The sequence below is a fragment of the Eptatretus burgeri genome, chromosome 10 (assembly GCF_056783735.1).
Source record: "Eptatretus burgeri isolate ZD-2024b chromosome 10, Ebu_testis_v1, whole genome shotgun sequence".
Taxonomy (NCBI): Eukaryota; Metazoa; Chordata; class Myxini; order Myxiniformes; family Myxinidae; genus Eptatretus; species Eptatretus burgeri.
In genome coordinates this window covers 32,435,639-32,453,714 of record NC_140970.1, presented here as the reverse complement: position 1 = coordinate 32,453,714, position 18,076 = coordinate 32,435,639, and the positions used below count along the sequence as shown (strand labels likewise).

General features: G+C 43.6%; 1 protein-coding gene across 2 annotated transcripts in view; it reads left to right on the top strand.

Annotated features, from left to right (window-relative positions):
- LOC147018256 (protocadherin Fat 1-like) overlaps nt 1-18,076 on the top strand; it is a 92,336-nt gene that overhangs the window by 21,814 nt on the left and 52,446 nt on the right. For both annotated transcript variants that reach the window (XM_085897781.1, XM_085897780.1), the window contains exons 3-6: nt 1,047-1,361; nt 1,877-1,938; nt 5,991-6,305; nt 16,674-16,884. In XM_085897781.1, coding sequence (XP_085753907.1) covers nt 1,047-1,361; nt 1,877-1,938; nt 5,991-6,305; nt 16,674-16,884 — 903 coding nt within the window. The remainder of the gene's footprint in view (nt 1-1,046; nt 1,362-1,876; nt 1,939-5,990; nt 6,306-16,673; nt 16,885-18,076) is intronic.

The following is an 18,076-nucleotide window of genomic DNA, read 5'->3' as shown; positions in this document are numbered from 1 at the left end:
GGGATTCGTCCATCATTGAGATTTTGACCCTTCAATCCTAGAACCTTCCTGAACAGTGGGTCCACAACATTAGTTGTGCTCGAAGGTCATCTAATGAGAGAGAGAGAGAGAGAGAGATAGATATAGATATATAGAGAAAAAAAAACACATTGCAAATATCAATGATAAATGAAACTTAAGTTGTGATTTTTTTCCTCGTGTAATGAATAATTCAATATCTGTAAGAGGGTTCCACGAAGGACTGAATGCACCTAGTTGGGTAATTGGCTGACGATATTGATCGTATTCTGGTTCTACTCACCATGTCATGGTAACGTTATCCTCAGCAAGTACGCAGCTTTGCACACAGCGTCGTGCTCCTTCATGTACACAGAGATGCTTCATTTGGAATCGAGTGCTTTGGATATCGCATCACAAACGGTTGATTGTGATTCGTGCTCTTTTGATGACTTTGACAGGAAATTCGTACTTTCTGCCCCTAAGCCTTGATTTTCAGTTTTGTTTTATCTGTCAAGCTTGGTAGGAATAATAATGGCTTTATCTTTTTGTTTTCCTTCTCAGTGTGGGGCATGGGTGGTCACAGCAAGGGATAGGGCAACGAAGCCAAGGTTGTGGATATTTGGCCACCTCGGAGGACCCATTTGGGTGGCTCGTGCAACAAACGTGCTTTCCTGACGCTTCCGATATCGACCTCCCCATTCTCAGTTTCCTTCCTCACTTCCCTTGCTCCTCGGCTGTGCACTCGATTCTCCTAACTGCATCATGTGCAGTTCATAAATGTATGGCTAACGAAGGTGCCAAAGTGTCATGACTCCAGTCAGTCTAGTGCCATATCTGCTAGGAAGCTGACTTACGTAAGGGATGGGGCTTTCCTTCTATCCCCACGCTCTCCTACCCTCTCATACCCTCCGTTTGATGCAAAAATATATTTTTTGCCAACACAAAAACGAACAAGTTGATAAGTAACGAATGTTGTTATTGTTGCTGTTGATGCAGTGAGATGACAGGACGTTGATCCGTGTAACATCTTCTTTGGTGACATCCAGGTGAGATTGTCACAGCGGGCTGGCTGGACGCCGAGAGCAGTACAGGCTACTGGCTGCACATCATTGCCACAGACGGCGGCGTGGTTCCACGCTCCTCGTCGCTGCACCTGTACGTGGCAGTCGAGAACGTAAATGACAATGCGCCACACGCGAACGAAGTGGTGTACAGGCCGCGCGTGCCGGAGAATGCTCCTCGTGGGACGCAGGTGCTGATTTTACGAGCTCGAGACCCCGACGTGAAGTCCATCGGGCGGCCAATCTTCCACATCTCCGGCGGTGACCCCCAGGGCTTCTTTTCCATCGACAGGCACACAGGTGAGTTGAACAAGCATTTCTCACGCGGTACTCACCATTGTTTGTTATTTAATTGTGTGTTGTATTCAACGCCATATTCACGACTTCGGCCCAAAGTGAAGACGTTTCCCCCAACCGTTTTTCGATTGATGCCGAAGTAGGTCAGTGATCGTCAACGATCCTCTCTTTATTTCATTCCCATAATGCAACGGGGTCCTTACCGTGATCCTTTGCAGGATGTTGCACCAAATGCACTTCCAGAGAAATGTGTGTGTTGTGTGCGTTGGCTCAATGCCCGGGCAGTGTGACACCATTGTTTCGATCTTCGTACAAGGGAAGGCATTCACTTCCTATTGCTTCCTGTTAAGCACGCTTTAAAGTGTGACATTTGCTTACCGAGACATCTTGACGCTCAGCACATTGTGAAGCAATTGTAGCTCACAAAAAAATCTTACCTTCCTACAATGTTACTCTTTTGGTGTTTTTGCTCTCCTGCAGCATACGCTTTGCTTAATGTCCTGCCGATGTTTCTGCAGGTAAGATCACAACGACGTCACGCACGCTGGACCGGGAGAGGCAGGCCGAACATGTTTTGGAGGTAAGCAGGTTCTTTTTTTTTTATCTCTAGGGGACACTGATCACCCTGAGATGCCACCTCTATCGCCTATTGTTAGCCTTTGCAAAAAAAAAAAAACCCATTGCACCCTATATATTGAGCAGCATTGGTCGCTGTTATGGAGCGAAAATCCCAATGTGGAAACTTTTTTTGTAAATTATTTTGATTGTGAAAGTGGATTATAAAAAGAAACATATAAGAAAACTCTTTATTATATATATTAGGGGTTTATACATTGCTGAGACCAGGGTGGAGGGTTAAATTGAGGAATGTCAGAGAAGGGAGGATGATATGAGGGTAGGAGAGTGTAGGGGTAGAAGGAAAGGAGTTTGGAAGGAAATTTGAGTACTTGGAGAGAGAAAGGATATACATGAGCATAATCGGAAGGAATGGGGGTCAAAATTCCATTTTATTTGCATATATGTGATGCATCAATGTACCACACTCCTTACGGAGCATCAATTCACCTGGAACCCTTAACCGCAAATAATGTCGACGCAAGACTTTTGCAGAGCTTCTCCTTTTTCTGATTGTTTTAAGAAAATTCAGATAAACTCATGTCAATGTATTTGGAACAAACTGAGGACAAAACATAGGTGACCTTTAAACAGCCAGTACCTATGGAAATTTGCGATGCCCTGGTCGAAAGCATCCCATTGATGCTCGATTGGAATGGAATGCGAAGATTGTGAGACGGATGTGTTAAGGTCCATGTAATGTTCCTCGATGCGGTTCTGCACTAGGTGGGCCCAATCATCGGTGCGACATTGCCCGTCGTTCTACGGAACGTGCAATTATGAAATTAATTGGACTTGATCCCTGGATAATGTCCAACCTCGTAATCCTGAAAGGTGAACCCAAACGCTCAAACCACCTCAACGCTAAATCTATCCCTTGACAACCTACACAAACGATATATTGTAATGTGTCTTTTTCGATTTGCGATTTATCAAGTAATTTTGTGATAAAAAGTCAAAAACTTCTTCTTCTTGTTCTTCCTCTTCTTCATGAATAGCCGTGACGTCACACTCAGAAGTCGAGCGCGATGTTCGTATTATCTATGGGTTACAGTTTAACTCAAACAGCAAATAATTTTCGATTTTTTTTTTCCACAAATATGCTGAGTCGATGCGTCCGTGGTGGTTGTAGTAATACAAACGGAGATGGTTTCATGCTACACCAATGGCTGAAACACCCCAAGTTGGCTAGAAATTGGACGAGGTTTGTCCAAAATACCCAAGTGTGGATCGGGCATCCAAAATGTTTGCTTTTGTTCTTGGAACATTTTACAGAGCACTGTTTTGGAACAACAGAAATGGCTAGATCTTGTGGTTTATCCACCACGATTGAAAGAGGATGCCAACCCCATGATTAAGCGGAAGAAACAGCTCTCGTTCGAAATTGTAAGACCATCTATGCCCAGCTACCAGCACATGTACATGGGCGATTTGAGCAGTGAATCAAACACCTGCGTTGGCCTGCCGGTGACCAATCTCACCTCACCAGATGTGCTGGTTAACACCTCCATCACCTTTACTTGCCCTACGCATCTAAAGAGCTTGAAATCCTAGATTCCATTATCTCAGATGCCATCGCGTCAACTCCGAGACCCAATAAATTACCACCAAAGGTAAATTTGAATTCAGTACGATTGACATTCAAGAAAATAGAGACAATGAAGGTTTGTATATCTGAAATGTCTGTGTGTCCACTGGGGCGGGACATCGACACGGCACAGCATGGACACAGCACGACACGGTCATGATGGTGGAACATCGACACAGGCACAAACACGGCACAGACATGGCACAGACATGCCCACAGACACAAATTGTGTCTCAGGAAAGTATGAAACAGGACGATTCCGTAACATACCGGACACCTGGTCAGCCTTCGATGGTGGCACAAATCATTCGTTGCCCATTTTGTCGTCAGTGTCCGAGTGTGCCTGGACGGTGTCGGCTGTCGTGAATGACGGGTATTTCTGCGGGAGTAATATAACTGATTTATCAATTAATACAAAATCCTTTATAAACTGTCAATTGAATGTAAAAACAAAACCTACCAATCTGTAGTTAACATGCGACCGGCATTTTCATCTTCACGAACACCTCCGTTGTCACCATCTTCATCTGAATCACTCGCATTAGGCTCAAAACGTTAAGGCTCCAGAATTCCCCCGAAAGTTTCCAATCACTAGTGTTGTCTCCAATAGTTTCTTCAAAGTCCCAATGATCAGTTTCAACATACTGAGAACATTCAGAGTTGCTAATGACATTGCAATCAACATCGGAATCTGAGCTCGAAATGCACTGTTTCTCTATGTGAGCCTCCTGGATGAAGGTGGGTTCTGAGTGTGACGTCGCTGGTGAAAATCGAAAATTGACACTTTCGGAATTTTTTCGGCACTTTGTAATTGGCAAAAGAAATTCAAAAAACGTTTCCCTTCAAATTACACCGTGAATAATGATCCTCAATAGTTTTCAGAAAAAAAAATAAACAATTTGCATTGGCATTCCCCTTTAAAGTATCTCACCATGCGGTGTCCAACTTCATGTCTTGAATGGTGGCCATGATGTAATTCAAGTTCATTGTGTTATATTGATAGATCTCCTTTTGCACTCAAGGTTTCAGGTCACTGATGGATATTTTCCACAAGTTTCTTACACCAGGTGGACGTGAGAGAGACCTTAACTGGTTTATGTACACCTTGTGCGATAACCCAACCCCACAGTCTCCTACTCTCAAATAACATTTGAAGTCACGTTCGCCGTAATTATGGTTCTCGGAGGGAGGCATTAAGTGTTGGCTTGGTGGTCCGTTGTCCTGCATTTTGAAGAATAATTTTTCCATTATTTAATTTTTGGATTACTTAATTATTTATTTCTTTTCAATTTTGGAACTTGTTTCCCCTAATTTCCAGTTATTTAATTTTTCACTCATTTTTATTACTTTTTTTGATCATTTTTTTTTTATTTCGTGCTGATAATCAATCATTCAAACATATTTTTTTCAATTTTCAATCATTTAATTTTTTATTAAATAAATTTACCCATTCTTTTTTTTTTTTTTTTTTGAATTATCATGGTTCCCGGAGGGAGGCATAAAGTGTTTTTCGTCTTGGTGGTTTTTCAAAAAAAAAATTGGCTTTTTGGAAACATAAAATATTTGTTTTCATGATGAGGCACAATTTCAAGTGCCAACAATTGGCTGATATTACGAATTGGCTATATCGCGAATCATCAGTGATCTCCGATCACAGCCCTCTAGTTTGATGAAGTTTTATCATGACGTAGTGAATGAGTGCTACAAGTCTTGATGAACTCTTCCATTAGGAAAAGGCAGTGGGTACCTGAGAATGTCTGACATCGTACTTTTTTTTCCATTCGCCGGTAAAAAAACAACAGTCATCTACAGTATATGGTTTAACTGCCTGGAAAACATCTTGCCATATCATGACAATTAAAATCAGCATGCGCCGAGTCAAGCATCTCAATTGTTGGTTTTTAATTATGGACTATTTAAATTGTCATCCTGTGTGTTTTTTTTTAATAATATTATGGTGTTCTCTTTAACCTTTTGCGACATTGCCATGAGGTATTAATTTTATGAGGGGGTCGCAATCCAAAAGCTATTTCTTCATGCAAATCTGTCTGTTCATCAATCGACAAGGCTCAGAAGTCCTGCTCTTCATGCACTTTGGGTCCACTGGGTCTCGTCAGCACTAAAATGTAAAAGCGATTTCCTGTGGCAGCTCTCGCTCGGCTCTGTAAATGCCATTTTAGGTGTTTCTGCTCAACTCGCGTGTAGTGAATGTATTTGTATCGTAATTCACAGGTCGTCAATGTTGTTCACCTGTGCAGCTTGGCTTTGACCTCGTGATGTGGAACACTGCGAGATCCATTGTACTTCACAAACACCTGAATCGGGCTCTGCATAGCAGTTGATTGGTTCCGAACTTTTCTAAGGTCATTGATCATATGGTAGACCGTAATGGTTTTATTTCTTCAGGTTTTTAAAAAAATTTTTCTTAGGTGACCATCTCAGATCAAGATATACCTTCGCTGTCCTCCATGGTGTGGGTGATTGTTACCGTGATGGATGAAAATGACAATCAGCCGAGATTTCGAGAGCGTGGCTACAGTGCCAAGCTGCTGGAGCGCACACGCAGCAAACGACGTGAACACTTGTACCAGATGATCGCCTCTGATATCGACCACGGCCCCAACGCTGACCTTTCGTATTTCATCGTTGATGGAAATGAACAAGGATACTTCTTTATTGACCCTGTTACTGGCATCATCTCCACGGCACATGCTCTGCAAGCTGGTCGCTACGACATCCTAACAGTAAGTTCAAAAGGAACAATCTTCTCTGTGTATGTCTTCACCATGGAGTCTGTATTTGTCTGTCTTTTTGCTTGTCCTTGTTTCTTCAAAATCGGTGAAATCTAAAATGAAAAGGGCTGCACAGCACAGTGGCACAGGTTGCAAACACTGCTTTGAGCTGTCTGGTCTGAGTTTAGTTCCCAATCTTTCGACAAAGCATCATCTGGGTGCTTGGCAGGCAGCACAATTCATCAGAGTGCGCTGCCTTTCGAAGGGGACTTTATGCTGCCTGTCCTGTCTGCTCGCATTCCCTTGTGGACATCATTAACCTCCGGTACCTTTCAGAATGAGTCAGCCATTGTGTGCTGGAACCTTGATAAAATTGTAAATCCTTGTCCTGGTTATGGGGCACTTGAACTTTGACACTTCCACCCTCAATAATGATGCAAACAGCATGCCAAAGTTTATAATTGCTGGATAGATGGATCTGACACATTTTCAAAAGTATTTGATACACAACACAGCTCAATGACGATGCTTGAGGGACATGGGCTCACCTTCGAGTTGTCTGATATGAGTTTGATCCCATTGTTTTTGGAATTGAGCCGCTTGCCCTGGTGCTTCGTAGAGGAGGCAACTCAGAGGAAATATCAAGCTGACTGTCTGTCTCATTTGCACTCTTGTACACATCTGTCTCACAAAATGCCATGAATACTTATCCCAGTACTTGTTCTTGAGGTTGCTGAAGCGGTTAAATAAATCCTGCCAGTATGTTGAGTGTAATGTTGACCACCACATTAAGATGTCTCCCAATCTGTAACCACTTTGTAGTATGGCTCAGTAAAGCCTTAAGACTCTCGTAGCAATAACGGGTAATAAGAAGTACTTAGTTTTAATCATCTGTACTAACACCGTAGTCAAAAGTATCGGGAAACACCCATTTACAAAGTTCCAAAAGTCACAGTTTATTTGTTCGGCTATCATGGATCGGTGCCAAAAACAGTAGTGCACATCTATAGTTGTCACAGTTCAGAAATTTGCCGACGGCGAACTTGGAGCCGGTTGAATAATCTGAAAAGAATGCAGAATTTTCCAAGCGTCGGGCTCGGAGCCAGGCGCGGCGAGACCTGTGTTCTGAGAAATGGATTACCCCAAAAAAGCACATACCGTGCTGTGCTTCTGTTGATTATGTGCTGTTTGCTGAATGTGAAACTCAATGTGCACCTTTTGGGGTTTGCTTAAGGATCTGTCAAAGCTTTGCATACAAAGAGATCTAACTTCAGCAGAATGATTTAACCATCTCATCGCCACTCTTTATATCAACAACTTTTGATTTGCACTGCAACGACTGCAAACTGCTTTAATTCTTTTGTGATTTGTAAGAAAGGTTTAGTATAACAGGCAAAACTCTCGCCAACATAATCAACATCTACATGACACCTCCAAATTCGTGTCCACCAGCATTCCAACCCTCCCTCAAAAACCTACAAGTTATATCCCAACTTGTACTTGCCGGCGACCTCAAAGCCAAAGACCCTTTCTGGCTCTCCTCCCAAATAACCGATAGGAGAGGCCCCCTCATTTTGGGAAAGTTAGGAGAACTGGTTGTTGTAAACAATCACAACTTTACTCCAAGACTTCTCCAAAAGACCAAATGAGAACCCCACTTCCCTCGATCGAACACTCCACTATTAGCTACCACCTCGTGGGAAACAGTTCACGACTTTCGATCACCTCGCCATCATCACCATCATCGTCACACATCGACTTGACAATAAACCTCCACCCACCGGTAGGAAAACCATACTACACCAACAACAAAAAAATTCATCTGGCCACAATTCACAACACACATAGAACATTAATTCTCTACTTTTAACATACAATCCTTCAACTCCGTCGATAAAGTGGTCGGCCATTTCAACAACAAAGTAATAATGGTGAGCAATAAATTCCACCCTCCAACGAAGCACGATATCCAACCCTGATGGTGCAATTCAGGGCAATAAAGAGCAAATGAACCAACTAATCAATCATTATATACAGTCATAAGTCAGAAACCAACATCCGCCATAAACAGTAAAATCATTGGAACCTTCAGGGAAATGAAACTAACCACCGAACCTTTAGCTCCCTTCACTCCCTTACAAGTTCAGACGGTAATTAAAAATTCCAAAAATTCTGAAGTCACAAGACCTAACTTAATATCCAACTTACATCTCAAGCGTCTCGAGCCTTGAGCCATCAACATTGTCACACAAACATACAACTACTCTCGAAAAAATAGGAGCACCTATCCTTAAGCTCACCTGGATCAGGAGCAACAGTCATTCAAACCCATCCGCAGACTCCCTTAGACCCTGATTTTTTTTTTTTTTTTAATGCCGTGAACAAACTTTGGTACATCAAGGGTGATGAAGGTTGTGGTCAAGTTTCATTGAAATTGTGTGTGTAGTTCGGATCAGAGAGCAACTACCTATTGGGGGGGGGGGTAAATCCCCCTCCCCACCCACTGTCGACTCCCTTAATGAGCGCAGATTTTGTTGCAGTCAATAAGCTTCGGTACGTGACGGATGATGAAGGTTGTGGTCAAGTTTCATCGAAATCGTGTGTGTAGTTTCAGAGAAGAGAACAAATACCTACTTTGGGAGGGTCAAACCACGCCCCCCGTAGACCCTCTAAATGAGCACCGATTTTGATGCGGTCGTTACGCTTTGGTGTGTCATTGTTGAAGAAGGTTGTGATCTAGTTTCATCGAAATCGTGTCTGTAGTTTCGGAGAAGAGAACAAGTACCTATTTTGGGGGAGTCAAAAAAACCCCATATACCCCCTTAATGAGTGCAGATTTTGATGCGGTCGATATACTTTGGTACATTATGGGTAATGAAGGTTGTGGTCAAGTTTGATCAAAATTGTGTGTGTAGTTTCAGAGAAGAGAGAAAATACCTATTTGGGGGGGGGGGTCAAGCCCCCACTTAGACCCCCTTTATTAGCGCAGATTTTGACGTGGTCAATAAACGTTGGTCCATCACTGGTGAAGAATGTTGTAGCCAAGTTTCATCAAAATCGTGTGTTTGGTTCAAGCGATAATGACAGAAGTGTTTACGGACTGACTGACTCACTTACTCACCTAAGGACACTGCGAGATCGCATAAGCTCCCATGACTCAAGTCCAGGTAGAGCTAAAAACAGGATAATATCCACAATGTAGAAAAAGCCATAATAATTCCCATACTGAAAACCAACAATGACCTGAGTTGGTGGTTAACCCCCGCCACCCCCCCTCACCCCACCCCTCTCCTCCGTACCGCTGCAATAGACATCAACAAAGCTTTTGACATGGTGCCTTGCCATATTCTCATTGACAAAACACTCAACGCGACAGTGCATAACGATAGTTAAACAAGAAAGGCTCACAAACTTATCTGCTCACCAAGCTCAGGTCAAATACTTCAGACTCGTTATCTCGCACCAGCATCGTCCAAAACGGACACCTTCAAGGCTCTGTACTCTCCTCTACCCTCTTTAATCGGTCCCTCCATGACCTCCCCCTCTCTACCCACCCCCCTCACCAACAATAGACACAACACTCCTCTCCTACGCAGATGACCTCGCAATATGTTCACAACATTACAAAATCCGACGGGCCACCAACTCAGTCCAGCAATATATACACCTGCTGGGACAACGACTCACCCAAAACCACAAGACAACATCACCCTCATAATCTACAGTAACTCTCCTAACCACAGATAGACACAAGTCTCACTTGCATGCTCACGTCACATTATTCAACGAACCCCTCCTGCAAGTTACCCAACAATCCTCAGTCACATTCTCAATTCACACGTGTCATTCACTGAACACGTCAATAACATGAATGCCAAAGCTATTAATGTGCAAAGTCAACAAATTTTCTATACAATGTCGAGTTCGTCGAAGAGCGAGAACACTGAATGAATCAAGACACAACAGAACAAAAGGAATAGAAAGAGGGGGTAAACACCAACAGCATGGTTGAAGGACAAACTAGAGGGAGATGGCCACACAAGGGATAGATGAGGGTAGAAAATTAGAAAAGAGGGTTGAAACGAGGGTAGAAAAGATAATGGTTTTGGATTGGGGATGATTTGAGATGGTGGTGAACATCTGTCTTGAAGAACTGGAGGGAAGAATGATATTGAAGAGAGTATGGAAGTTGGTTCCACAGGTGGGGAAAAAAAAGAGGAATGAATGAGTGGAGGTGAGCAGTGATCCTAGATTTTGGAAGTTTCACCAGAAGGGGGTTGATGGTGGACCTCGTGTGCCCTGCAGAAACCGGGAAGGGGGAGGAGACAAAGCACGGAAAGAGCAGAGGGTGCAAAACCAGAAAGGTGGCTGTAGAAGACAGATAGACCACCGACCTGTCTGCGATCGGAAAGTGATAGGCCCATAGACTCGGTTTCATCGCCGGAATTAAGGCACTCGCGCACACCTCTTTCAGACAAAAAAAGAGGTACTCACTACAATATACTTATTCATCCGCACTTCCGTAACCTACACAAGCCCAAGTATGACACTTAGCAACATCCATCCATTTGGACCATACTCTGTGCAGAGCATTGGTGCTGCCTAAGCAGTCTCCTGGGCTATTGAGTACAATCATGGATGGGTCACCACTCCAACACAGGATACCAGCAAGCTGGCACTCATTTTGCCAACCTCAGAAGGAGAACAAGCAGAATCAACCCCACCTGGTATTAATTCAACAGCTGAGTGGGATTTGAACTCAGGATCCTAGGATCCCAAGCCCACCCCCCTAACCATTGAGCCAACACCAGGCATATACTTGGCAAGATCTGACACCAAAAATAAGTAAATTACATCAAACCACAAAACAATGCCCTCGGGATCGTAACAGAATGTAGGATATCTATGAACCTCCGCCACCTCCGCGCTGAATCTAAAATACTCTCAACCCAAGATCACTTAGACATTCGATGTAAACAAGTTTTCTCGGCAGCACACGATCCTTTACATCCCTGCAACTTTATGTTAAACCACCCCTAACTCAGATTACAATTACGATTCCTCAGCTCACCGTTGCTCTCACATATTCAACATCATCCCTCCTCCTCCCTCTAATTCCCCCATTCAAAAAGACATCTCCAATCACCTTACCTCCTCTTCAATCCAACACTACCCCACAAACAACATCTGAAATGGCCCTCATCCAGACATGCACAACAAGGAAGCGACTCTGTTTACAGAAATGAGGGTGCACTTTTACCATATTGTGTTGTGGTCACCACAAATCCTACCAACACGGTCTACAAAGCCCACTGTCAACTTGCTCTGCATTCACTCAACACGGACAATCCTTGACCATTTCTTTCACAAAAGATCGCTGAGAGCGGCCGGTTGAAGTTGCTGGATACCTAGGGTCCACTGGCTTCACAACCATGTGACGCCACGGTGGTGATGACAATGACAGCGCCAACAGTAGCAACATTTATGCAGTACTGTGCAGTAATGGTGTATTATAGTGTCATCTCCGTGTACCAAGTCATGAAGTAGGCCGACATTCGCACGATCAGGGCTTTTGTCATCAATTTATTGATAATAATCCAACAGGAGGTCGAAATTATTATATGAAACAATGCTTTTGGGGTTATTCGGGTGGATGCCAAAACCATGGCTGCCGTAGATGCACAGTGGATCGAAGCTTTAAAAGGTATTCTCAGATGATCACCGGGCATTTCCTTAGACGTGAGGATGTAAGTTCCGGCATTCGGTGGCCGAGCCTACCTGCAGTAGTGTAATCCTGCAGCATGCCGCATGACCGCTCAGCCCTCCTGTGATAGTGGTGATCAAATGTGAAAGATCACCAGCACTTCCCACTGACATCGGCATGTTTCCATCCCTTAAACGTGAACCCTTCAGTGTAATCATTGAAACCCTTTTCACATGACTTCCCAAAGAGCTCCTTCCTTTCTGGCAAGAAGCTTGGTGGAATTTTTTTTCAGATATTTTGGACCAGCTATCCATCTTCAAACTTCGTGCGGCTGCCATCTTTCCCCTCCGAAACAAAAAGGTGGCTGAGGCTATAAATATTGGATCTAAGAGTGACCATGTTACGTATAAGAGTTATTGGATCTTAGAGTAATATGTCAGGGTCGCGGTGACCATGTTGTGTTTTCAATAGCAATTCCAGTCAGTTCATTCATGGCCTTCATGGGTGGAGTTATTGTGCCTGCCCTGGTAATATCTGGTGTGGTCTATATATGACCCCAGTTCTCATATATGAATTGTGATTACTTCCACCACCGAACGTGGACAGAAGTTGTGTTTTCACCCCTGTCTGTCTGGTTGTCTGCAAGCAGGAGATCTCAAATGTCTGTCTGTTTGTGTCTGTGAGCAGGATATCTCAAATAGTAACAGACGGATTGAGATGGAATTTGGTGGACAGGCTTCATGTGTGACAAGGATGAATTGATTCGACGTTGGTGCCGATCCGGATCGGGATCCGATAAATTTTTTTTTGATTCTTCAAGTGATTCATCACCATTGAGAGATGGGATGGCGCCAAAAATGATGTACAAGGTGTTCCAAAAAGACCCGGCCAACTTTGGTTGTTAATATAATTTAGAACCACAAACGATACAACGATACCCTGAAATGAAACTTGCGATTGACTTTATGAGTTTCTGTGTCGTATACTTTATATGATACATGCACTCATCAAGTTTTGTGAACACCATCAATACACTTCAATGTGAGCTCCGTTTGTCGCACGCAGGACATCAAGTTGGTACACGAATTATTGACATGTTTGGCTCAGAATGTTTGCGTCCACCAGTGCGCATGCAGCTGTGATCCGAGAACGGACATCCTGCAGGTTTGCCACATTGATGTTGTTGACAACATCTTTGACAAACCCCCACAGAGAAAAAAAATCAAGGGGGGTTATTTCTGGTGGTCGTGAGGACCAGGCGGTTGATCCATCTCAGCCTGAAATTTTTCATTCAGGATAGCTTGAACGACGAAGGTCCAATGAAGGGGAGCGCCGTCCCGTTGAAAAATGATATCGGGTGGCAGGTCTTCAATCTGTGGGAAGGCGAATCCTTCCAACATGTTCATGTAAGTTGTTGAGGTCACTGTGAACTCCGCAAAGAAAAGCGGACTCACCAAGTGGTCATGGAGAAGGTCACACCGCACATTGACCTCTGGACTGTCGTGTACATCTTCAATGACCACGTGGGGGTTTTCAGAGCCCCAGATCCTCAAATTGTGCTGCTTGACCAACATGAAAGCAAGCTTCGTCTATTAACTTGATCTTTTTCAGGTATTCTTCATCATCATCTATCTATGCTAATGAGCATTTCCAAGGCGAACACCTTGTGTTTGTGTCCATTATTTGGTTTGAGTTCCTGCAGAATCTACACCTTAGAACCACAAAATTTCAGTCTTTTATGAAAAATCCTGTGTGCAGTGGTGGTTGGTAGTGCTCGTCCTCTGGATGTGCGACAAATTGATTTTCTGGGACTTTGTTGAAATGATTCACGCACTCGTTCAACGTCTGCTGCACTTGTGCTTGGTCGATCGGTACTTTCCTGTTTCTGACAACTTACAGTCTCCTTAAACCTCTTGTAACACTCTCTGATACCAATCTGCGATGGTGGATTTCTTCCATACCTTGTACGGAAATGACGCTGAACTTGCGTGTCGGATCTCGTCTCGATGAACCATTCGACGCACTGAGCTTTCTCCTGTGGAGTCACCATTTTCTTTACATTAAACCACCAGACCTGAAATTAAAGAAAACTTTATGAGTTTCTGTGTCATATAAAACAAAGGGGATCGTTGTATCATTTGTGGTACTCAATATATTAACAACCAAAGTTGTCCGGGTCTCTTTGGAACACCCTGTATAGTACGATATCCTAAACGGTTACGGACGGATTATGACAAAACGTGGTGGATGAGTTGGGTAGGTGACAAGAACAAGCCGATTAGATTTTGATTCAGGTACAGATCCAGATGCGGCCCATCAGCGGGATACAAAACGTAAACTGTTCAGCTTGGTGAAGGTATACGCTCCACTAAGTGCCGTTATAGTTGAAACTTGCGATTGACATTCAAATTTGAAGAAGCAACATGTTTCTTCATCACGAAGAGCCATCGTTAAGGCCTAAGTCACATTTGCTCTACGGCGGCCGTACGCCCTCTGAATTGACAGAAAGGTGTGGTGGCCTCAGGGTGGCCCTACGCCGTATGGCTATATTTTACAGGTCGTAAGGTCGCCGTGGAATTGTAACGCGGAGTTATAACTTTTTTTCATTTCTACGTTCGCCGTAGAAATTCGACGAGCCGAAACAAAAGAAATGGTTTAAAAAAAAAAACAAATTAACCCATTCGTTACCGTCCGTCTGGCCACACATACGCCTTAGGTCCCCCCTGCGGTCCCCCTGCGGTCGCCTTGCGGGCACCTTGCATCTGCCTTGAAAATTATATGGCCGCCACAGGAACGCCCTAAGGTCACCGTGCGACATCAAATCAAAGACCGTATGGCAACCTCACGTTTTCGGTCTCCACAATTTATAAATACGCCGTGCGGCGACCCGAAAAATAAAAACGTATGTGACTGCTACATTGTGTGACCGTGGAAATACCACGGCCGCCGTATAATTGCTAGTGGCCGTAGATTTTGGAGACCCCACGGCCGCCGTGGCAACTGTGACCTCTGCCTAAGAGAGCTCACATGGTGGGACGGGAATGCAGCGGAATCTGTCCCTGTTTTTAAGCCCAACTGTGTAGTTCACCAACCAAATGATAACGGAGGTTTTGCTTGATTAGCTACAAGAATAATGATATAATCGAACAAAAATGGATTGATTGCAGCATTGAACATGCACTTCCTAAAAATAGCATCATACAGTATACATGACAGGGTGTCTGCGATGTAACTACTGTGCAGTACCTATTTTAAACTTATCATTGTTTATTATCTAATAAAGATATTTAGTTTTTTTTTGTTTTTTTTTTTGCCATTTGATGCTTCTGTCAATACTCTTTCTTATGGCAACAGTTAAACTTCCATGTGAACTCCTGCATTTCTCACACAATTTTGAAATCCCTCTGATAGGTTCTTTCCTGACTTTTCCAAGGAACGTCGAGGAATTTTTGCTGGGAACATCAGGACTTTTTGTTTTCAAGTTCATCCAGAGTTTTTTTTATTTTGATTTGTGACGAGCCACTTTCTCGGGATGCCTGTATCATCGGTTTTGACTGACTTTGGGTGAACATGCCTCGCACAGCCTTCCCATTTGCTGGTGAACGTGAAGTTTATGGTCTTCCAAGTGGTTTTCTATCCTCATCCAAACCGACAGTCATTAAGTTAATTTGACAATTTTTGATGATCTTAGGGTTGAGACTCCACCACCTTTGAACCTGTGCAACTGATTACCGTACCTCGTAACTTGATGCAATTTGTGCCCGTTCTCGTGAACTCAAATGTTCAGCCGTGATTGGCCACCTGCAAATATAATAAAATGGAATTGGTAAATAATGAAATATTAAATTGAAAAAAGGAAATGAATAACCATATATTGCAATGTCTGCTTGACTTGAGGAGCAATGATGATAAAATTCAGTATGTAATGTTTCAGACACACTGTATATTGCACTCATCACGTATAACTAGTTGGCAGGATGGATCAAGGGAGTGCACTCACCTTTGAGCTGCTTAGTCTGGGTTTGATTCCAGAGCCGACTATCATATGACATGATAGCGTTTGTCAGACAGGGTGACGCATCAATGAGGATGCTATCCCTCGAATAGCCCCTTGATATGGGTTTCCCATCTGTCAACTGACGGTGTACATCGTGATCCCACATTTAAGTTCGAGCCGTCTGGACTGGATTCCCAAAGAGGAGTCCGTCGTTATACGCCCTAAACGAAACCCAAAACAAATTCCAAATTCCTGCCTTGTCCACTGCTGGGAAGGCAATGGCAAACCACCCATTGTATTTTCTTGCCACATTTATTTTACAGCATGGACACGCTGGAAAGACTGTAAGTGGAATAAGACAACCAATTTTTGGGATCTCCTTGACAGACAATCGTCAACAGTCTGTCCTCTAAATCTCAACAGGCTTTGCTTTCCTTGAGCAGTGTTTCCATCAAATGATTTGCTATTCCAGCTTCATTGTACCTCATTTGCCATAATCTTGATTTTCAGCAAGAAAGGGGTGATTATGAGAAATTGTTGCCGATATTTTCCTGAAAAATGATCAGTAGATGGACATGGTATAGCCACGCCATGTTTACAGTAAAAACGCCACTCGCATCAACCGGCAATAAACGGAGTAACGTTTTGTGTTGATCTCTCCTCCCTGCACTGTTTGCAGATCAAGGTGGTCGACAACGGAAGGCCTCAAAAGTTTGCAATGGCACGGCTGCACATGAAGTGGGTGGCACGGCCTTCACCGCCTGCTGAGCCGCTGCATTTTGACGAACCCATAATTTCTCTGGTTGTACATGAAAGTGAAAGTATTGACAGTGCACTGTTGGAGCTGAGAAGTTCAGGTGGCAGCACACTCAAGTGGTACACCATTACCGGTACGTGTACTTTGTTTTTGCATCCTCCCAATGACTACGGTGTTGCACGTCATTAATCAGTTGTTAATGTTCCACTTCCCCATTTAAATTATTTTGGTTCTCGACATGTTGGCGGCCTCTCTGTATTCTCCCGCCTCCATTTTGATCTTGCACCCTCTGTCCTCTCTTGACTCTGGCACTTCCATGTTTCTTCAGGGTGCACATCGTCTGCCCGATGTCCTCGTCGTTAAACTCCCAAAATCCAGGCTCACAACTCAAATCCACTCATTTGTTCCTCTTTTCCCTCACCTGTGGAACCAAATTCCCCCAGTCTGTTCAGTCCCATTCTTCCCTCCAGGGCTTCAACACTGCTGTCCACCATTATCTCGGATCATCTCTTCTACCCCAAATTGGTGCTTCTCGGGCAGGGCGTTGCATCACAGTGCACCGTCCCTTGGAGGGACGATGTCCAGGGTTGTCCCATCTGCTTGCATTAATTAGTGGATGTTAAAATCCCACGGTGTTTTTTGTCAAGTGTTAGCGAGTTATCGCTGACAGCCCGAACAAATTTCAAATTTCTCTCCTCATCACCCCCAGTCGAACGTCAGGCCTGTCCAGCCATTTTGTAAAAGACTTGGGGGACAGACTTTCCCCTGGGCCAACCTCATATGAAGGGGGCATTCAATTTGTAGTAGTAGCGCACATCGTGTTTCGATAATGTCTATTAACCTGGTTACATACTGCTTTAGCAACCACTTGTCTGATCGATGCAAAACTTTAAACATAGGAGGAATTCCCCCATGGAGAATATTTTATTGCTAACTCTGAAGTCATAGGTCATGTGGTATGGCAGCCATATTGGATTAAAGGGGAAAATTTGAACATCATTTTCTCCGAAATCGCTCGACGAAAAAAATTCAAACTTGCCACATGTCATCAACTCCTCCGTGGGGTGTATCGGGTGATAACGATGATGTCATCGGCAAAGTGGTATTCCAGCCTTAATTGGTTGAGTTGAAATCCTTATCCGAAAAATCGGAAACTTCATATATCTGATCTATGACCGGATGTGAGTGAAGAATTAAATTTATGACGTTCATAACCCATGGACAGGAAACTATGTGACACAAAAGGCTGCATGGATGATCAGGGTATATGGACCATAATAGCAGTGGGACATAATTGCAGCATGTTCAGTTAACGATGGTGTTTT